Source organism: Phoenix dactylifera, chromosome 5 (assembly GCF_051530095.1).
Source record: "Phoenix dactylifera cultivar Ajwa chromosome 5, Ajwa_hap1_PhDact_Kaust_v1.1, whole genome shotgun sequence".
Lineage (NCBI taxonomy): Eukaryota > Viridiplantae > Streptophyta > Magnoliopsida > Arecales > Arecaceae > Phoenix > Phoenix dactylifera.
The window spans coordinates 36,241,878-36,263,524 of record NC_143194.1 but is presented as its reverse complement, the minus strand read 5'-3'; the positions used below and the strand labels follow the sequence as shown (position 1 = coordinate 36,263,524).

Here is a 21,647-nt window from a genome sequence, read left to right as displayed (position 1 = left end):
TAATATATTTCTATTATAATTTAAATATATATTAAAATATAATATTATATATTATTGATGTGATTTATTAATGGTATATTGATATATCATTTTTTTTTTGTTAAACTGAAGGTTATTTTTATCCACAAAGTTCAACTCTACATCACTGCTTCAGGATGATCTTGAATTCCTGACCTCAGGAATGGGTATTCCATCGCCGGGCTGAATAGTGATTTGAAAAATGAAGATAATTTAGGATCCTACGAAGGATCATTGTAGTACAACCAAATACAGTAATCTGATGACATATGCCTATATCATCCTTGATTTTGGGATGCACATCCCATACCAAAAGCCCTCCTAATTATATGGGCGATTATATCATCGTATTACAGCAGCAATGAGCTTAATCCTATGGTGATGTAAGGGAACATCTCATCCATGCGTGACCAACTGAGCCTAACTTATTTTAGTGCGTTGAATGGTAGCTTTCTTTCCTCGCTAAGGGTGGCATGTCAGCAAATATGTCACCCAGCTCATTACACCGGAGCAGCTACACCTCGAATCACCAGAATACCCTCAAGACATCAACAAAATTACACTTTGGCTCCGAGCGCCTTCTCTGGTCAAAATGACGATTATACCCCGAAAATAAAAGTTTGTACCATACCGTGGATCGCCGGTGAGTCACCAGCCCAAGCCGCGTGCGTTCAACGGCGGACCGGGAGTCAACGGTCAACATATTGCCGTTACTGCGGGGTTTTGACTTGTTGCGCAGTTTAGACGGGAAAGCTCATCCCGTGTACTGCCAGGATCAAACGGCATTGGCTGCTTCGCAAATCTTTACTGTAATTGTTTTTCTCTAAATACCAAAATCTTAGATCTCTTTACTCAGCACGCAAAAAGAACTTCGCAGATCATATTTTCTAGTAATCCATTTTATTCACATTAAATTTTCTATCATCATGTGGTGTAAGGTGATAGAAATTTGAGAGAATTGGTGCAGATTTGCACCGTTGATGGTTGGTTAATTGGTAAGTTATTAAAGAATTATAATGAGAGCTAAGGAAATTTTTGCATGGATTCCAGTGGATTACTAAAATCATTTTCTCACATCCTATAGTAGTCAAAATTGGTGCGATATATATATATATATATATATATATATAACAGAGTTGAAAGCGCATTTAATCCTTGTCAATGAGATCGGATCATGTTTTTGAATTATTTGTGATGAGATTTGGTCAGCAAGGGAATGTAGTTTTGAAATATGACAAAAATTACAGTCAAAATAATTTATGATGGTCAATATAGAAGAATTTGCTGCTTCCTCGCATTTTAATGCAACAAACATCAAAGTTTAAGATTTTTTACCAACAGAGAAGGTTATAGGATGCAGTTTATGGCCGTCATTAATGGACTAAGAAAAATAAAATAATAATCTATACTTTAATGACTGTATCAGGATTTTAATAAAAAATGCCATGTTATTTATTATTTTTTTTGAACTGAGAAAATGGTTGAATAACTATTGTGATATTATTATCATTTCCTCTCATCACAATGCTTGACACCAGCCAGAAAGCTGGATAAGCGGATAAGGATCACTATATTACATTATAATTGTTGATTATAGTATCCTCCGATGGCTGTTTAATACTATAACTGATTAAAGGGCATTATAATTATAACCTTCCCTGAAAGCAAAATATAGTAGATGAAACTCCCAGGCTTCAGCCCCGGGGTAACCTACATGGCATCAATGGCTCTCTACGTCTCTTCCTCTCTAAGGCTGGTTTTAATAAGATTTATGGCGATGACCTGCTCGACTTGGCAGGATGTCAAGCTCAAGGGCTTATCCGTTTGAGAAACGAACATGGATTAAGACTTGTTGTTTGGATGGATCGAACGAGATTGTTTGCCGGACGTCCTGTCGGAAAATGGCAGGGCATGAACGTGTGTCGATGGTTCCTAGATTTTATTGGTAGCGATCTTTGGCTGGTGCCCAATAGTTTTGCTACTTGTGCTGTAGGAAAATATTCCGACAGGGGAACTGAGCTAACTTTGAAAGCATTTTGTTTGTTATATGGCTCATTTTATACGTTTTCCATAGATGTTGATCTTTCCATAACCTTTTCACAGCATCTCTTTTATCCATGTCTTAACCATTCATCTCATGGGGCAGTTAATATGGATTTTGTTTTATACCAATAAGTTTGAACAAATAAAAACTCAGTGTCTGCTTGCTTCTATGGATTTGTTTTTATCTTTTATAACTAAAATTAAAGGATACAAAAAAATTATAGTTGATATTTTAATCTTCAACAAATATATAAGAATCATACTGTTAAAGTACGACTTGTATAGCTCTACTAGTACTTTTTTTTTGATATTAGAAAAACCCCGATATACTTGGTGAGTATAGTCTCACTTCGCTCTGATTAATAGATAGGACCATATTGTAGTTGATTTTTTCAAATATATATTATATTGATTAAGAGGTATTAAACGAACCAAAAGTTGCATGGATTTGTTATTTTTCATTTCTCCTCCATTCTTTATTTTTTATCCTTTTTTTTAAATACTTCCGAAAATATGAGAATGCAACTTTATACTTCCAAACTCGAATCATACCTTATATCTTGAAGCTGGAAGCTTAATGGAGTTTTGCACGGTAGTAATAAAGCAAAGCCGAATGTATGTTCCAACTAATATTATTCAGGAGGGTTATCAGAAAATAAAAAAATAATCAAGTGTGACACAAAATGTTGGCATATCTAATTATCCTTACCACTTATTTTTATGTTCCAAAGAAAAAAATTAATAGCTCTTGTGATAATTATGGACAAAGAGAGGAGGAAAATCTGACTTATAATAATTTAATTTGATGGGCGATTGACCTTCTCTAAAAGGGCACCCCAGGGCACTCCCTCGGCGGCACGCCCAAGGGCAAATTTGTAACTCTGAATTTCTTGGGGAGGTGGGAACCTGAAAAACGGCGAGAAATCCAGCACCGTCTCTGAGTGGAAAGCCCCTGCGCACTCCAAGCTCTTTATTTTGACCATTGCCTCCCTCCCTCTGTCTCTCTCTGATCGAAATGTTGAATCCTTCAGTGATTCAAAGACTCGCGTGGATTTGTTCTCTGTTCTTCCCACCAAGAAAATTACCTCCTTGACAACCACCTCATTCTTTAATTCGGACCTGAGGAACTCGAACCATTAGATTTGTAGGAAATTCTTTTGACGCTTACCAAATTTACCGCCTGTTTCCTTGAAGTTGAAGGGCCCAAAAGACTTGCTTCCTCTTGGCCCACCCTCGGATTTGGGCGTATATATAGGAAGGGTCTGCCGCCTGGCGGAGCATCCTGTTTCCTTCATCTTTGGTGCGCTTCTTTGATAACGCTTTCTCTTCCTCCCCGATTGCTAGGTTTCTCTTTTGGGAGTGCCAGGTACGAAGAAAGGAACTCTTTTCCCTCCAAAAGATCCGATTTTTGTCTCTTTTTCATCCAAAAGATTGGCTTTTTGTTGCTTTCTGTTTTGTTTCCTTAGGTTCTTTCGTTGATATCACTCGTTCTGGAGTTCTTGTTTCGGTTATGTTTGGTGGTTGCCTCTACTCTTGCTGTTTGTAGGTTAATGATTTTGGTTGTGGATGTTAGATATGTTCCCATTTTTGTTTTCCTCTGTGGTGTTTGGTTTCGAAACGATTATATCTGGCACCATTGATCTCCGAGTCTTTGATATGGAAAATTCAAACTTACGATCTTTGAAAATGTCCATAGTTTGGGTAAAAATTTGGTTATCTCGATTGCTTTAGAATGGATTGCGGTGAAAAGATTCATGATTTTATGGGTTGGATGAGAAGTGGTCTTTGTTTTAGAATTAATCATAGATTCCATCAAACCAAATCCATATCTGCTTATGAACTAAATGTTTCAGATGTTCTAATTACTCTTCGAGAAAGAAATGCTGTATGTGTTTATCAATGCCTATTACGACCGTTATCTGCCACCTAATGTCTTCTATAGAAAAAGGTTGAAATCAGTATTGTTTGAGATGTAAAAAATACCGATGCTGATTAGGTTCAATTCCATGCTGTATGTCCATGAATGCCTTATAAAAACAGCAATCCAGCCATAACATAGGATCACCATCTCGGTGGTTGATGCCAGGTTTATAGAGCTGTCTGTCTAATAGGTACTATCGTCAGCTAATATGGAATGCTTCTCGATGATGTTTAATTGTTGCTGAACTTGCATGATATGAATTGGGAGTTTATAAATTAATGGGGATTACTGTCATGATAATCATCCACTTAATTCTGCTTGACTGTTTCTTATCTTATTTTTTGGTCTGTTGACTGAAAACTTCAAACTTCTTTACAGAATTTTGTTACTCTCTGGGGAGAGGATTAAGCTATTCTTTTGAAAACTCATATACACTCGAGGCATTAATTTAAATTTATGTTGGAGTTATTAAAACTTGGTGATTTGACATGATGGCTATATTTGGCAGGATATATCTTTTGATTTCAATTCAAGAATCTAAGAGCAGGGGTCACTTCTATTGGTATATCTCTCTCGTTGCATTCTTGGGCATAAGTTGAGGTCGTGAGGAGCAAGTTTGTGGGTTTGACAAGAGAATCAGAAGATATTTTGGTAAGATCTTTTATCATTGTTGAGAAGGATATCAAGATGACTTTGAGATCAGTCGGTTTCAAGAGAAGTTATTCAGGAACCAAGACGACCTGTAATGGTTCCAGTAAACCAGTCTTAAAAGGGTCGTTAAGCTTTAAAAATTGGGAATATAAGAAAATTAAGCTGGAAATCGCTGCTACTTCCGAGGTTCAGGGCTCTGAAAATTGTAAGATGGAACCTAGTTCTATGAAGAGCACAGGGGTTGGTAAAGTTGCTGGACTGAACCCACCCATGTCCTCGCCGAGGCCTAAGTGTGAGCTTGATGCCGCAGCTGTTAAGCTTCAAAAAGTGTATAAGAGTTACCGAACTCGAAGAAATCTGGCAGATTGTGCGGTTGTTGTTGAGGAATTATGGTTAGTCTCTGGATTTCTGTTTCCTGATTACAAGTATGATACCGATTTATCATCAAATACCAAATTATCAACAAGTCTTTGGTCTTATTTCAACTGCAGGTGGAAGGCATTGGATTTTGCATCCCTCAAACACAGCTCAATTTCTTTTTTCAATGTAGAAAAACCGGAGACAGCTGTTTCACGCTGGGCAAGGGCACGAACAAGAGCAGCCAAGGTAATATTAACGGGTTAAAATTTTGATAACTATGAATGAGTTACAATGAGTTTGACAGATGTTTAAAGTTTGTAGTTTCGTAATTGCTCAACTGTTGATTTTCTTCTTTTGTGCAGGTTGGCAAGGGTTTGTCCAAAAACAGTAAGGCTCGGAAGCTGGCATTGCAACACTGGCTTGAAGCAGTATGTCATCTTCTCTATTGTAATGAATTTGCATGTTATTTCTGTCAAAATATCAAGTCCCCAACCACCATCATAACATGCAGAACCTCCCAACTATTACTTCTATGTATGCATAGGATAGAGGATTTATCTTTATAGATGCATTAAGACATAAACCAAATGCGAGAAAAGGAAAATAGTGGAACATGGAGGATCTTCTCTCACTAGATCAAATAGATAGTATAGATAAGATGCTGTAAATTGTAGGACTACATTGTGAGATATACCTGATGGTTAATCATCTGTCCTCATTATTTTTTCTCTATCATGGTGTACAGATTGATCCACGCCATAGATATGGGCATAATCTACATTTCTACTATGTTGTCTGGTTTAAGAGTGAGAGTACACAGCCATTCTTCTACTGGTAAGTGTATCTCATTTGCACCTGCTTTCTCTTGTTGTTATTGTTGTAGTTGTAGTAGTAGTAGTTGTTTCGAAATCAGGGAATCTTACATATGCAACAATGTTCTTTGTGGGTGAAAATGAAGGTTGGATGTTGGTGAAGGCAAGGAAGTGAATCTTGAGAAGTGCCCAAGAAATAAACTTCAACAGCAATGCATCAAATACCTTGGACCGGTATAATCCTTAATTCTTAACTAGTTGAAAATTTAAATTAGGACCTCAACTATTCAGAAATTAAGCTCTGTGCATTTTAGTTCAATATATTATATGCTATCGAAATGTTGATTCATTCATATCTTCTTATTTCTCTTGCAGAAGGAGAGGGAGGCATATGAAACCATTGTCGAGGACGGCAAGTTCGTCTATAAGCAAAGCGGAGTGCTTGTGAACACTGTTGGAGGTTCTAAGTGGATATTTGTTCTCAGCACGTCAAGGGCCTTATATGTGGGACAGGTGAATATCCTAACCCAAGTTCTAAAGTTCTATCTTATAAAGCAACCATGCTTCATGCTGATCGTATGCAAGTTGCACGTATGTGCGTGCTTGCATGTCTGGCTTGGACAAGTGCCTCCTTTCTTGTATCCTGTTAATTATGTATTTGATCATAACAGGAGCGCAGGTTAAAAGCCTTTTGTTATATTGCATCATGTTTCAATTTATCACATCTCTTATTTTTTGTTTTTTCTCATGAGCAGAAGAAGAAAGGCTCATTTCAACACTCAAGTTTTCTGGCTGGAGGAGCTACAACAGCTGCTGGGAGATTGGTTGTGACAGAGGGGATCTTGAAGGTACAATATGTCTAATATTCTCTAAGACGAAACTATTGCTAATTCAACAAAATGTTTTACTTTCCTTGATAAGTACGATGCCATTACAAATATTTAGCATACTTCTCATGGCGAAAGACGCTTTTGCCTCTTTTTTTCTTTCTGTTTTTAACGAATTACATGTATATTTTTCAGGCTATATGGCCATACAGTGGTCATTACCTCCCAACTGAAGAGAACTTTAAGGAGTTCATCAACTTTCTTCAAGAAAACAATGTAGACCTCACTGATGTCAAGGTATAATTGTCAGTCTTCTTCTACTGCTGACTCATCTACGATACTAGAATCTGGCAGCAGCATGCATTAGTCTAACCACAAAAATAGCTGGAAGGACTCACCAATAAGCATAAAAGAACTTCTCTAGATGTACAGATGTCATAACTAATAGAGGGCAATTTCCTCTTCCTCGATGAGATACAAAGTGTACTGATGTATATTTAATGTTCTTCAGAGATACTCAATTGATGAAGATGATGGATATCTGTCATCCGAGAAGCCCAACGATGTGCCATCAACGGAGGTGGCAAAGATGCCCGAGGTGGCGGAGCTTCCTACGACATCTGAGGAAGGAGACTTGAGCGACGCTGAGGAGGAAGAGCCTCCTACTGAGCCTCCAAAGGCAGAGTTCAAGGGCAACAGCCGGCAGAAACCAACGATGATTGAATTGAGCAAGAGCTTGTCATGCAAATGGACAACCGGCGCCGGGCCTCGCATTGGGTGTGTCCGAGAATACCCCTCAGATCTCCAGTTCAAGGCACTTGAGCAAGTTAATCTTTCGCCAAGGATCACCCCTTCGCCAGTGGGAAACAAGAGTCCCATCCCTTCTCCACGCCCCAGCCCCGGGATGAGGCTTTCCCCCAGGCTTGCAAACGTGGGCCTTTCTTCCCCCACCATCTCTCTTACTCTTCCTGAGTCCAGAAGGAGATGAAGGCATTCCTCATGCCAATCCACTGAGACATTGTAGCTGACAGAGCTTCTAACAGAACATCGGTGCGCATGACAAACCGGTGAGGAAAATAAGGAGCAAGTTTGCTGCATCCAGCCTGCCAATAGTCGCATTTTCACCAATTCTTTTTGACATTGTTTGTATATATTTTTATTTGATCTGATTCATGTTTCTTTTTTTCTTTTCTTTCTTGATCTGAAGCCTTCCATGAAATAATGTAACTTCTGTAAGTAGCTCATTCTTTTTTCTAGATGAGGACATACATGTAACACGGAGAAATTCTTTGGAGAGAAAATATAGTTCAGTCTTCTTATCTTCCAATTTTTGTTTTTCGTTTTTCTGCTAATATTGCACAGGAGGCAGTTTACTCATCCCTTTTTTTCCCCCAGAATTAAAATTCCTATTGCTTCCTTGTAAACTGAAAAATTGAACCTAAACTTGAGAAGCATCCATAGAATATACTGGGGTGTGTTGAAACAAATAGTTTGGAACAGAAAGTTAAAGTGGTATAAATAATTCATTATTTTGGAGGTTCTATACAACATTACTGTTTCCATCTCCCTGTTTATAGGAATATACGAATTGTTTAAGCTTACTCTAACACCTAATTTGATAAATCACATACGTATGCTTTCAAAAGCATCTACGTGCCTTTGTTCTTATCTTTAATAAAATGGGTGGCCTAGCCTCCTTTTCCTGGGGAAAAAAAAACTGCAGACACTGAAGAAGGACCGCTGACAAAAAATGGCAGTTCATATCCAAAACGAGTCGCAAAGATAATCTTGTGCGAAAAAAATCAAATTAAAGTTTGTTGTACCAGTCAATATCGAGACGGCAAATCCTGCTTCTGACCTAATGATTCATCCATCCATCCAATGCCTATTCAAACAGGCTATTATTTGGATTTCATATTGTTTTGCTCCATGCTATTTGGAAAATGTAAGAGAAATATTCAAATGCTGCATCCAGCTGGTTGTTTGACCGGATGACCCTTCCTACTTGGAATTCAGTTCAGCTGCTCAAGTCTTCGTTTGATTCCGAGATCAAGATAACAGAAACCTCGATCATTCCTACCTTTGGAAAAACCAAAAAAGTGCCCAGAAACCTTGATCATTCCTACCCTTGGAAAGCAAAAAAGTCTCTACCAAAAGAAAAAGTCAAAAATACCACCTAGTGGTAAGGAAGCTTGGACTCTATCCGAATTGTCCGAGTTCGAAATATGCGGACGTCGATTAAATCAGGAGACCGCATGCCTCACACTCGGATGGCTCTGTGTGGATATGCTTTCCTTCCATCAGTATTGAGGTGGCGCTGGGTAACATACTCACACGTGGATGGTCCAGTAGAATTTTTTACAGATTGGAGAGGGCATGCGGAAACTTGCGACCCGTATCAAATATTTTCTGGTAGAAGGGAGGACCAGTGGGGACTGCTATACGGTAACGTGGGTGGGATTCTGCCCCTCCCCCTCCCCCTTCAATTTTTTTACCAAAAAAAAAAAAGTCAAAAATTATGATGCGTCCACAAAACATTACACCATAACATGTTTATCATGCTAGAAGTATGTGGGTTAGGCATGGTCGCAGCCATCAACAGGGCCGTGATTGCACGATGATCGCTAGGCTGCCGCTCGTTACCCTGACCTGTGGTTAATTAAAAAAAGCTAAAATCAAAGACTGCAGTCTTTTGACCCTTTTTACCATCTCTGACAGTGAAAGCCGTGCCAGGCACGGTAACAATTAAAACAGGCAGGTAGAAAACCGGAAACTGGGAATCAAACCGGGTTTTTGTGTGCCGGTTGTATACTTGTATGTTTGGCGCGAAAGAATGATTTATCTCTTTCGCCACGCGAACCGTTGGATCATGTTCCGCACAGATTTTCAAACACTATAAATGATTTCCTTCATCATCTGCGCAGATCTCGATGTGATTATTGTACGACCAACGGTTGATTCGGGCGAAGAAAGGTGAATGCTTCTTTCGCGCTTGCACTTGCGGCTCGCAATAAACCGGATCGGGTACGTAGTAACGTATTTACCAAATGAGGGAAAGTTGTAAAGTATCCCATGCGGATTTCTTGTCGCGTTGCCATCCCGACCAAAAATTATGACATGGACAAGGTCCAGTGGACCAGACCAATAATCACTCGCCACGTTAGCAGTCTTGTGTTTAAACTAGAGATGACAATTCATCCCGTTATCCACCGTATATATACCTCGGGATTTGGACTGGGCTACTGAATCTGGTCCATGTCATAATTTCCGTCCTCTCCTCCCCCCTCTCGGGCTCAAATTTCAAATGCCAAACGGCTACAAACTCCGAGGCCAGACCTTGGCTTACTCTCTCTCTGCTGCTAGTAGGCATTCCGAAGGCTACAAGCCAAGATTTTTCTACGGAAGGAGAAGGATCCAAGAGATGGGCGGCTCAGGGAAGTGGGTTAAATTATTGATAGGACTCAAGAACAGAGAGGACGAAGGCCATGTAATCATCTTAACACCGTATCTTTCCTTCATTTTTTTCCTGTTTTTCTTTCATGATTTATTTACCAGGACAATCTCTGAAGGGGGTTTTGTTTCCCTTCCAGGAGAAGAGTGGCGGCGGCGGCGGTAAGAAGAAGAAGTGGAAGAAGCTGTGGAGGAGTTCCTCGGGAGACCATTTATCACTGTGGAGGGGATCGAGGGGCAGCAGCCACAGGTCGGCAACGTCGGAGGCGTCCGATGTCTCGTCGGTGACCGATGCTTTCAGCGCCGCCGTGGCCGCGGTGGTCCGGGCTCCTCCGAAGGATTTCGTGCTAGTGAGGAAGAAGTGGGCCGCCATTCGGATACAGACCGCCTTCCGGGGCTTCCTGGTAACCAAAAAACAAAGGCCTTTTTTTTTTGCTGTTGGTGTTGGTGTCATTCTAGCCTTCGGTGTTCTTTCTTCCAGTATGTGTACCTGGGTACATACTAAATGCGATGATATGAAGATTCTCTGTTCTCCTTGCTCTGTTCTTGGTTCTGGGGCTGGGTTTTTCCGTTATAAGTGTAGATGACCTCTTTCCAGTGGTCTGTGAGATGAGCTCCTTTTCGTTGATTATAACTGTAGGCCAGGAGAGCACTGAGGGCTTTGAAAGGATTGGTGAGGCTTCAGGCGATAGTCCGTGGCCGCCAGGTGAGGAAGCAGGCTGCGGTGACGCTACGGTGCATGCAAGCCCTTGTTCGAGTCCAGGCGCGTGTCCGCGCACGGCGTGTTCGTATGTCCACTGAAGGACAAGCTGTGCAAAAGACGCTAGAATCCCATAGAAACAAAATGGATCCCTTAAAAGAAGCAGAGGTATCATTTAAACTTGATCACAGATTTTTCATAGTCTACCTGCAAGTCTAGTTCGCTTTCCTTCTTGTTCTTTTAGTGAAATTGCTTCCGGTGCTCAAAACTTTTCCATCTTTTTGCACTTAAACGTTGCTTCATCATCGCATTGTTTAGATTTCCTGTTAAATCGATGTGGGGGGAGAGATGCAGCTGATACACTTTGGGTGTAATTTGGTGAGTGGTTGAAGATAAAATTAAAAAAATTTGAATAATATAGATCTGGAATCAGAAACTCGCATATAAGAGTGGAGAATTTTACTATTTTTACGGAAAATTGAACTGACCTGCAAAGTGATGGTATATGTTGTACCAGCGATTGCGTCTGATTTCTAGTGATATAAGGAAAATAGCGAGTGGGTAAATACTAGACTGTATGTTTTTCTTTTTCAGTAAGCAGAGAAATTTTTGATCCCCGGTTGGATCGAATAGATTGTATTAGCATGTGTAGTACTTTTAAATGCTCTTGGCACACATGGACAAGCTAATGTATGCCATTCTCCTATCATCAACAGCATTCAAACCAATGTGATGTTTGGGCTTTGTAATGGTAATTGCATTGTTTGGACATTGAATTGAGGGACTCAAACAAGGATGTGGAATCACATCGCCGAACTCTTTTTATTTATTTATTTATTTATTTTATAACGAGGTGAATTACCTATTTAAAGTGACAAACCCTTTGGGTATTCTCATGTCTGAATTACCTATTATTGTTTTTGTTTCCTTAAAATTTGCCTTCAAGTAAGATTGCAAAACATGGTTGATGAATTTAGATGATGTTGGGCAACCGTTCTTGGGGAACCTTTGCTTTTTCAGGAAGGATGGTGTGACAGTCGGTGCACACTGGAAGAAGTAAGAGCAAAGTTACAGATGAGGCAGGAAGGAGCTATTAAGAGAGAGAGAGCCCTTTCTTATGCTCTTTCTCAACAGGTGCTTATAGCTGGCTAAAAGTTTAGCTCATAGTGCTTCAACATTAATTTCCCTCTTGTTGCTCTACTAATCACTAGCATTTGGTCTTTCATTGAGTGACTGAAATTCATCTTTTGTTCCCATTCAGCAAGCTAGACCAACATTGAATGGAGGGTCAATGCAAACTGTGCTGAATCTTAAACATCATGATTCCGATAAGAAGAATGGAAGTTGGAGTTGGTTAGAAAGATGGATGGCTGCAAAACCTTGGGAAAGTAGATTAATGGAGCAACAAGCCCGGACCGACCATTCTGAGGTCCAGTCCTCTAAAACCTGTGAAGATCCTTATTGTACTGGTTCCAAGTATTCTGAACCTGGTTTGGTGCAAATTAAAAGGAACCATGTCACTACCCGGGTTTCAGCAAAACCCCCACCTGTGCTTTATGACCATCGCAGCAGGGCTCGTTCTACTTCATCTCCAAGTGCTGAATTACATTATGACGAGAGTTCTCCATCATCATCCTCTATCCGTGCATCGACGCCAATATCTGGCACGACCATCCTAACATCAGAAAGGACTGAGGATAGGAATAGAAGTAAGCCAAGTTACATGAACCTAACCGAATCTATAAAGGCAAAACAGAGAGCTTGCAACATTCATAGACCAACAACTCAGAGACTGTCATCAGGGGACGTTCCCTATCATAGTCGGAAGACTTTATCTAATATTGACTCAAAGAGCAGTATAGCTTCACATACTTCAGTTTTTTCCTCCAAATTGCTGAATGCGACGTCACAAGGGAATGAAAAGGCGATCAGATGCATGGAGGAGAACTACTGATTTAATGAGCAACCAGCTTGAGTTCTAGTGTGTACTATGGCATATTAACTTGTTCTAGTGTTCAGTGTGCATGAGTTCTTTGTATGTGCTTTTGTTATTCAACATCTTGTTGTCATGTGTGAGGAGGTGCATGTTCCTATTCAAGAGAACTGCATTGCTTTCCACTGATTCGTTCTTTCTAACATAGAAGTTTTTCAAATGGAAGAATCTGCTTGTCAAATGCCGAAGTTTTTTTTTTTCTTACTTTCCTCATTTCAAAAAAGCTTGTTGAATTGATATATGCAGTTTTACTATTTCTAATCTAGCAGTAGTAGAAATACAAGTCCACAGAAAGTATAGGAAGTTAAAAGAATTCAAATTGCTCTTTGGATGCTTTTATATTCCTAATCATTGTCTTTCCCTGCTGAGCTTTAGGATCCCAAATAACTCATATAGGAATAGTCCATGACATGGTTACATATGATAACAGTTGCAAAAATGTGAGTGTTTTGCCTTGACTTGCATACAACTCCGACGTGGCGCAAATAAAGAGAAATACTGCTTTGTTGCTCATAGACCAATCAGTTCTTTCAATGCAAATTTGATGGAAGGGCTCACTCAACTTGTCTGGTTTGTCATTTTAAAAAGATTAGATTTATGTATGATAATTAAACGACACTGACATCAAAAAACTTAGAAAGATTAATTGTTTTTTTTTTTTAATGTCTGAGTCCTGTACATCACTTATAATTTTGACCAGTGTTGCATTTGATTCATTTTTGTGAGCAAAAAAAGAAAAATTTCTGTTACCATAGACATCCTCTGCTTGTTTGTTGTAAAGTACCTTGTTACTAATGTTCGAGTCACTTATTCTTTATTTGTTTTACATGCTGAAGATTCTTTTCACGCAATGTTTGTAGAAAATTGAAGAATCTTGCATTATGATAGGCTTGCATGCTAGAAACATTGAGGTGAATGTCAGCCTTTTTACCTGAGAAATTCAGTTCCTTTCGTCGTCGATTTTCTTATTATTGTAGATGAATTGATCTTATCTAGCTTACAAGTATGTTGGTTCTTGCTACCTTCTGGATCCAGATTCCAATGAAAATGCCAACAAGCAACTAATTTTAATGTGCTCGATACTATAGTAAGGTTTTCTTTCATGTAAAAGAGGTATACAAATTAAACGAAAGCCAGCTTTATTTGGCCATGGAAATGTACCCTGTTTTAAGAAGCGAGTTGATTTTTTTCAGAGTCTCCCCCTTTAATTAATAATGCAGATCCATAGTTCATTTCAAATCTTCTGATTGTAGTATTAGTGCAGCTGATTTTAAGTTCTTCAATAGCATAAGAAGTATATATAGGAATCATTTAGATCTCTCTATCTACTTTTTTTTTTCAAGGAAGAAAGTATTGGCATCTCTCTGGCGCTTAATTTGACCAAAATAGGAAAAAAAAAAACATGCTACCTTCAAGAAAAAGTGAATCATAGTCATTAAAATTATCAGTCTGAAAGAATACATGCGTTTCAGATGTGGGGGTATCTCCTTATGTACATCAGTACGTGGTAGAGTGGAACCCTAGATTGAAAGGGTTAGATGAATTTAGACCGGTAAATGATTTAACTGATAGAAGGATTGAAATAGATCAATAAGAAAACAATAAAAAAAGGGATATGATTTAATCAGATGACTGATCAACAATGTCATATTATCAGAACAACTTTGCGACTTGTTCAAATCCTCATAAGTCCATTGTATGTTTGATCAATGATCACATCTACTTGTAGAGGTTATCTAATCTATAAAAATCAATATAAATTGGGTGACTATGCCTCCGGCACAAAAAAAAAGGGGGGGACTTATTCCATGCATTGCACTCAACAGAAGAGTTCTAATTCGCATTCAAACTTGATCACTTCAGTACTTGGATAACATTAATTTCACCATACAATTGTTCTTTATAACACACTAAACAGTATGCTTATATTATCTACCAAAAACACAACATGCTTATATTACATCGATTTAGCGCTGTCTCTTAATTGCCCGTAGCTTAACTCCTCGTCTGAATCCAAGAACCAAGCCATACTCAAGCTCCAGAGGGAATTCCATCTTTGGAGAGTGCCTAAAAATATAACGTCGATAGATATGGATGAGAGCTAGCTTGATTTCTTGCATGGCGAATCTCTGCCCGATGCATGCGCGTGGGCCAATTCCAAATGGAATGTGTGCATATGGGTGCCTTCGTTTCTCTTCGTCGCAAGCTGGGTCGAACCTCTCCGGCCGGAACACGTCAGGCTCCGGGAACTGCTTGGGATCTTTGGCCAAAACCCCGAGTGCAAGCCAAACCCACGTACCCTGCATCAACAACTCAAAATTGTTGAACTCTTCTAGAGCTTGTAGAATGGCTCCAGCCTAGTTCACAAGAATAGTTTCTAATTGATGACAGTAGTGTGAGCATGGTCTGCGTACCTTGGGGAGGACATAGCCTCCAATTTCAACTTGCTGAGATGTTTCTCTTGCAACCAATGGGGAGACTGTATAGAATCTCATTGCCTCTTTCACTATCTGCATGAATAGATTCATTGTCGTTAAGCTGTGCAGTATTGGAAGAGTATTGAGCTTTATAACGTCAATTTTTTTCGGAATCAGCTATAGGAAGTTACTTCCCTGCTGGAATCCAACCACGATTACTTGTTTTGAAAGTAGTCGTGGATCATATTTCTTAGACAGCACTGAAATTATTCAAGGCTATATAAAGATGCACCTGCTAGCATCATTATCAAACATAAAATTATTAGCTTCCAGTGGACCCAAGCACCGTAAATTTCGTATTTGAGATGTACAAATCTAGCTGGTATCTGATACATGTTAATTAACTGTGATTCAGGGGAAAGTTCAGAGGGGGATTCTCATGGATGGCCTACTTAGTTCTTTTACAATCACACACACACACACACACATTGAAGGTCCCCTCGAGAAAGCCTTATCCATATAACAATGATGTATTAGTACGTGCCGTGCAAGGATATATATGATGAACAAGTATGGCGACACACTTGTCATGAAGGTATAATCCGGTTGAGCTATGAACCTAAACTGCTCTGGCACGCAATTAATTTATAAGAGTTGCATTTACCTGATCAAGATAGGGGAACTTGTCTTGCAGGTCTTCGGCAGTCGGAATTACCTCATGAGGACCAAAGCTATCGATCTCCTCGAGCAGCTTCTTCTCAACCTCAGGATGTTTGGAGACTAAATAAACGGTAGATGCCACCGTGAAAGCTGTGGTCTTGGTCCCGGCAAGAAGGTGCTCATACGTGAGCGCCCGGATATAGTTATGGCTGAAGAGCTTCTCGCCCACACCTGAGTCCCTGGCATTCAGTACTGCAGCTAGGAAATCCTTCGGATCATGTGTCCTTTCCTTCGATCTTTTTGCAATGATCGCATCGATTCTCTCGCATAGTTTCTGGTTATTGTGGTAAATCTTGTAGTCAGCAGTACCAGGGATCCGTTTGAGGAGTTCTCTGCATGGCTTTTGTAGGACCGGGGCTATCAAGCCCAAGCTCGTGGAGAGAGAGCTGGAGAGGTCCATCTTAAGGGATCCGATCGAGTACATGTGCTGCTTGAGGAAGCCAGAGACTTCGTCATCATCGTCATTATTACAGACATCGCTGTAGCGATTTTGGAGTGTCTTTTGGGAAGAGGCAGCGTGTTTGGAGAGGTCGAATTCCACACCGAAAGCTGTTTTTCCAATGACATCGATCGCCATTCTTAAGGCGAGCTCGGAGAAGTCAATATCTTCTTCTTCTTCTTGGACATTGGAGACGTTGAGAGAAAGGGAGACTGCGTAAGATTGCATGGTGGGAATGAGGCTTGCGAGGTGGGAGGGTTGGTAGAGGGAAATGATGGTGTTTCGCATGGCTGACCACCTTGCATCCCTGGAAATTGATGCATCACTTAATAAAACAGCAGTTGATGTATCACCTAATAAAACACATCGGCAGCAATGGTTTATGAAAATATGATGATAATTGGCAGAAAAAATTTGGTTCAATTCAATCTATACAAGGATTCAGAATTTTTTCTGTAAGAATCTGCTCATGTCGGTTATGTGCTGAAAAGATCTTGAGTAACCATACAAAACTAAAAAATTCAAAAAATATTATTTGATTAATATTTTTAGGTGATGGGGTTCTGGATTGTGGCACTTTTTGATCTAGGTATGATTTGGAGAAAACTAACTAGCCTTCTAATTACATGATTATCCATGTACTATATGGGTCTAATTCAACCATGATCATCATGCATGGCTTCAATCTTTAATGATCTTTGTGGCAATGAAGAAGTGGTGTGTTCATGTGTCCCATGTAAGTTGAGCCAACTGTCGGGCACCATCTCAGGAGAGAAAAATGGGAAGGAGAATAGAGATGATGCTATTTTGGCCTTGGTGCGTTGTTATAGGCCGTCATTGTGATTTGACGTGCTTCCATGTAGCAGCCCTTCATCGAATGTGCTTTGTCCTGTTTTGCATTAGATGTTTTTCTGGGTGCACTTTTAGCATCTCTTTTCTTTGAGTGCAAATGGAGGTTTTATGGCCAATTATATTTGTAAAATTTTGAAGACCATTAGATGCACGCAAAGATATGTACGTACCTCGTAAGAAAAAGACCTTCCTGGTGGAGAGGCGATCCAGAGGCGGGAGTAGGGCTGCTCCGGTTCTTTATATCTTTGAATTTCTTTAGTCCCACCTCCCTGCAGAGTTCTGGATCTGCTACTATTACGAGTGGTTGTCTCCCCAGGTGAAATCTGTGCATCAGAAACACCGTGATGAGTAGTTAAACATGGCGACTTCATATGCCAAGTTCCTGAAGAAACTATTCTATCTACCAACTCTTTTTATTATGTTAATGTTAACGACAGGTTGCAGCTTGCTAGCTCCTGATGAAGAGGGGTTCCAATGGCACCACGTTTATACCTGCGCTATATTTCATCGATTTCCTTTTCCTATGACCAGCTTTCAGTGCAGTACGTCAAACTTTTATTAAAAAAAACTGGAGAAGAAAGTCATCTTTGAACGTTGGACTTGGCAGTTGGAAACAAATTGCTTATAGTTTTAGCTCATGGTGGAATCCCATGTTTGAGTCGTCGAGGAGACTCGGGAATGTTCCTCTCCTAGATATGCCCATGGATTGAGAAAAGCTTCCGATTCGAACATGAAAGGTGGCATTCCTACAATATTAATAGTTCTGGTATTGTGGCGCTGCACAAAACCGAAGTGTACTCTAGGCTCATTAGTTCTAGGGAAATATTTGAAGGCCATTTTTTATTTTTTTTTTACATCAGCAGCTCACATCAATCTTGTATGAGCACTGTCATAAGAGTTTAGAGAAAGAATGCACCCTAGAGGTGCGGAAACAGATACATGGCGGTTTAGAGAATTTCAGCGGAGTAGGGAGCAGCAAAGGAGGCGACCACTTTCTGCTCATTTAATTTTATGCTGTTGCACTTTGTAATAAGAAATTGCAAGAAACTACGCAAATACATATGTTTTGGAGTAATCATATAACAAAGGATCGCATGCAGTGTTACCTGAAGACTGGTCCATAGTTCTTTGCGAAGACTCTCAGAACATCTGGCCCGTACTTGGCGAGAAAAGGAAGGTGGCCGACGAGGAATGTGGCCGGAGGCCCGGGCACCTTCCTCACCCTCCAATACGGTGCATAGAAGTAAACTAGGAACCCAATAAGCAAAGCAACTCCAGTATGGAGGCTAGGTGCACATACCCTGAAAAGAAAGCTTCCCACCTCCGCCAAGCCTTTGAAGTTGTCCCCCACAAAGTCCATCGAGCCCCCCCTCCCAGTCTCCCACACACACACACACACACACACACACAGAGAGAGAGAGAGGAGTGTTTGGATTGCGTGACAATGTGAGAGTTGGATTTCACATATTTATAGGGTAGGAGGGCTTGGTTAGCTAGGGTGGCAAGGAGAAGTGGAATATTAATTTGGTTGTCTGTGGGCCAAGCATGAATGGATTCTACGACGCAAAACACTAATTCAAATCCCTTTGTGGCCTGGACATAAGATTCTTGTGTGTTTTTTTGCCGCTTCACATATATACACATAAATATATAAACTCGAATTTGCATATTTATCCCTGTCAAAATACTTTTTGCGTAATGAGCCGTTTGGCTACCAGAAGTTGGAAATATCCTTTTTACAGAAAAACTCTTGGATTTTTTCTTTTTTTTTTAATCAAAAAAAGCTTATCCCCCTCCTCGACATTGCTCACCACCTCTCCGCCCGCTTTGCCGGCATCGGCACCCTCGCCTGGGCTAACCTCTCCCTCCTTGACTCCGATCCTTTCCACCGTCCCCTCCACCTCCCTTGTCTACTCTTGCGATCATCGGCTCTAATAAGATGGGCGGAGCCACGCATGGATCAGGGGATCGAGCACACCAGGAGGTGGCTCGGCGGTAGAACGATGTCGGCTAGGGCGTGGACAATCTTGGGGGATGGGCGGCTGGGGAAGGTACTCAAATTAGAGCTATATAAATTGCCGCATTTACCCAAAAAAAAAAAAAAAAAGGTACGTTGCACCCCTCTCGGCCGCCGATGGGGCCGGCGGATGAGGAGGAGGTGGGCGGCGATAGCGAGGTTGGATTGAAGGAGAGCGTGCGGCAAGGAGCAGGTAGGATCGGGGAGTAAAGAGGAAGCCGCAGCGGGCCCTGGCGGCGGCGTGATGCGGTTCGCCTGGGGCACCAGTGGGGCGTGCCGGAGGGATTCGAGGGGTGGCGGCGGGGGACCGAAGGACAGGACACTGGATTGGAGTTTACGTGGTGGTGAGGGTACTAGTGCCCAATTGCACCACCTTCATCATTTTAGATAAAATATTATTTAAATCACCTTTTTAATATCGATGTACCATGGTAGGGTTATGGTCGCGTGATGGATCGTAACAGATAGGGTGTCTCTGCAAAAGTAAAACTTGTTAGGGATATATATGCAAATTACGTTTGACAGGGACAAATATGCAAAATTGAGTTTTTATAAGGACATATATATAATTTTTTAAAAGAGGAGTCTAGCATTGAAATTTGGACATCAATGAGTGGAATCTTGACAAATTATTTAGTATTCTCCCACCATGATGCTGTCACAAAACCGACAATGGTGAAATGGGTTCATTGATTCAAAGGTAGCCTGAAGTCAGTGAGCTCATAGTGACATCTAATCTAGTAAAGCTGCAAGCGTAGGCCAAGTTAAAGTTGACACATTGTTCACCATCAATGGAATGGTTATGATAGCAGGATCCACTATCATGATCCATGGAATCTTGAATCTTCCTTACTCTCTTTACCGTACGTTCACAATCTAAGGCAACCAAGTTGCAGTTGACATATTGCTCACCATCAATGGAATGGTTATGATAGCAGCATCTGCTATCATGATTCATGGAATCTTGAATCTTCCTACTCTATGGTAAACCATGTTCTCATCATAATGTACAGAGAAAGAGCCTTGTATCAGAATCAACACCTCTTCTTCATGTACAGTACTTCTAACTATGTACACAAGACAACCAAAGAGAAACGCATCGACTGAAATGATATGCTTGTTATTTTAACTTATTATATTCATATTGGTTTTCTTGGGCAAATAGTTAGAATCCTACATGGAGGAGAGGTTTTTCTATAACAATCTAGGACCTCATCCAAAATGGCTAGCCGGAAGGTATTATTTGGATTCCTTGATTCTGTATAAATACCTAAGATCTGCCCAGTGAATAACAAATATAGGAATAAACGTACGCTCATATGCATTCTCACATATTTCTTTCGTTTAAGCCCTCACGTCCTCGTCGGACTAAAGATTCAAATTTCAAATCTAATCACAAACACTACGATCGATCCATGGTCAGCCCTAATTTTATCATGCTGTGGACACGCCCTTCATCCTCCCCCAGTTCCATTTTAAGATGTCCCCTATTCTTCTTTTATATATTTCGAAACCAATCCCCCGACACAGGAAACAACTAGTTGGGAAGCATGGAATAAAAAAAAAGATATTCTTTTCGAACATTTCTAAGGCATATTTGGCTAGACTTTAGAATAAAAATATAAGTGAATAACTTTCATTCCAACCATTTAGTTAGAAGAAATTCGATTTTCATTCCCATTCGATTCCCAAAAAGAATAAAAATATTCTAATCCTTCAAAGTCCCATTTCTACTCTTTCATAATATTCAGATTCTATTTCCATTCCTATTATAAGTCAAACATATCAGGGAATATGATTATTTTAATTTTCAATCCAATCTATTTTGATCTTGATTTTAAAAATTTTGATTTTGATTGCAATTGCATATCCTCCTGCTCGACATTTTCCTCTTTCATCGATCACAGGCATGAGCCTTTGTCATTGGGTATAGCCAGTAGCATGGCCATCTTTTTTTTTTTTGACTAGAGAAACGCGCGCCGAGGCAAATCTTACAAAGAGATTATGATTATGACCCAAGGTCCACGAGAATTTGTCCAACGAGCATCTTTATAGAACAAATGATGCGCCCTAAAACTGGTTCGTAGCATCTCCTGGCACGTGCTAGCGCTGTATCCCACAAGTGATTGATGAGGTGACGGGTGGCGCATTTAGAAAGCACAGAGGCAAACAATAGTGACACTGTTCCTTATAGTCTGATTTATTAAATTGCACGAGATCTTTACACGTGTGCCCACCACCACCGTAGAAGGTGGGCCGGACACACTATTTGAGAAAGTAGTATTCAAGAATCATTTGGTTCGCGGGAATAAAAAGGGTGGAACCCAGTAGGTGAAAAAATAGAGAGAGATGCCTCAAGGTGGGAGCACATATGTAACACAGCTTTGGCTTCCATCGAAATGGTTCAGCTTCAAAGCACGCAAGTGT

The 21,647-nt window shown here is 40.3% G+C and overlaps 3 protein-coding genes across 3 annotated transcripts; 2 read left to right on the top strand and 1 right to left on the bottom strand.

Moving 5' to 3' along the window:
- Positions 1 to 2,979: 2,979 nt before the first annotated feature.
- Positions 2,980 to 7,959, top strand: LOC103702019 (IQ domain-containing protein IQM4-like). The gene is made up of 10 exons (XM_039129284.2): positions 2,980 to 3,427; positions 4,491 to 5,025; positions 5,125 to 5,239; positions 5,356 to 5,421; positions 5,739 to 5,827; positions 5,952 to 6,039; positions 6,181 to 6,318; positions 6,561 to 6,653; positions 6,828 to 6,929; positions 7,144 to 7,959. Exons 2-10 carry the CDS (start codon positions 4,670 to 4,672, stop codon positions 7,618 to 7,620), a joined length of 1,524 nt encoding a protein of 507 aa, XP_038985212.2. The 5' UTR covers positions 2,980 to 3,427; positions 4,491 to 4,669; the 3' UTR covers positions 7,621 to 7,959.
- A 1,966-nt stretch (positions 7,960 to 9,925) lies between these two features.
- Positions 9,926 to 12,818, top strand: LOC103702018 (protein IQ-DOMAIN 6-like). The gene is made up of 5 exons (XM_026802561.4): positions 9,926 to 10,119; positions 10,223 to 10,486; positions 10,723 to 10,950; positions 11,803 to 11,916; positions 12,044 to 12,818. Exons 1-5 carry the CDS (start codon positions 9,937 to 9,939, stop codon positions 12,734 to 12,736), a joined length of 1,482 nt encoding a protein of 493 aa, XP_026658362.4. The 5' UTR covers positions 9,926 to 9,936; the 3' UTR covers positions 12,737 to 12,818.
- A 1,786-nt stretch (positions 12,819 to 14,604) lies between these two features.
- On the bottom strand, positions 14,605 to 18,757 carry LOC103702017 (cytochrome P450 711A1-like). The gene is made up of 5 exons (XM_008784286.5): positions 18,310 to 18,757; positions 17,374 to 17,526; positions 15,857 to 16,658; positions 15,190 to 15,285; positions 14,605 to 15,075 (listed from the first exon to the last, which is right to left on the bottom strand). The coding sequence occupies exons 1-5, from the start codon at positions 18,561 to 18,563 to the stop codon at positions 14,743 to 14,745; spliced, it is 1,638 nt and encodes a 545-aa protein (XP_008782508.4). The 5' UTR covers positions 18,564 to 18,757; the 3' UTR covers positions 14,605 to 14,742.
- Between the last annotated feature and the right edge of the window lie 2,890 nt (positions 18,758 to 21,647).

Coding starts and splice junctions, on each gene's coding strand:
- LOC103702019 (XM_039129284.2), top strand. CDS start 4,670: ATGACTTTGAGATCAGTCGGTTTCAAGAGAAGTTATTCAGGAACCAAG. Junction 5,422..5,738: donor TGCAACACTGGCTTGAAGCA/GTATGTCATCTT, acceptor CATGGTGTACAG/ATTGATCCACGCCATAGATA. Junction 6,040..6,180: donor GCATCAAATACCTTGGACCG/GTATAATCCTTA, acceptor TTTCTCTTGCAG/AAGGAGAGGGAGGCATATGA.
- LOC103702018 (XM_026802561.4), top strand. CDS start 9,937: ATGCCAAACGGCTACAAACTCCGAGGCCAGACCTTGGCTTACTCTCTC. Junction 10,120..10,222: donor ACAGAGAGGACGAAGGCCAT/GTAATCATCTTA, acceptor TTTCCCTTCCAG/GAGAAGAGTGGCGGCGGCGG. Junction 10,487..10,722: donor CCGCCTTCCGGGGCTTCCTG/GTAACCAAAAAA, acceptor TTATAACTGTAG/GCCAGGAGAGCACTGAGGGC.
- LOC103702017 (XM_008784286.5), bottom strand. CDS start 18,563: ATGGACTTTGTGGGGGACAACTTCAAAGGCTTGGCGGAGGTGGGAAGC. Junction 16,659..17,373: donor GAAGGTCTTTTTCTTACGAG/GTACGTACATAT, acceptor ATCAATTTCCAG/GGATGCAAGGTGGTCAGCCA. Junction 15,286..15,856: donor AGTTCCCCTATCTTGATCAG/GTAAATGCAACT, acceptor CTATTCATGCAG/ATAGTGAAAGAGGCAATGAG.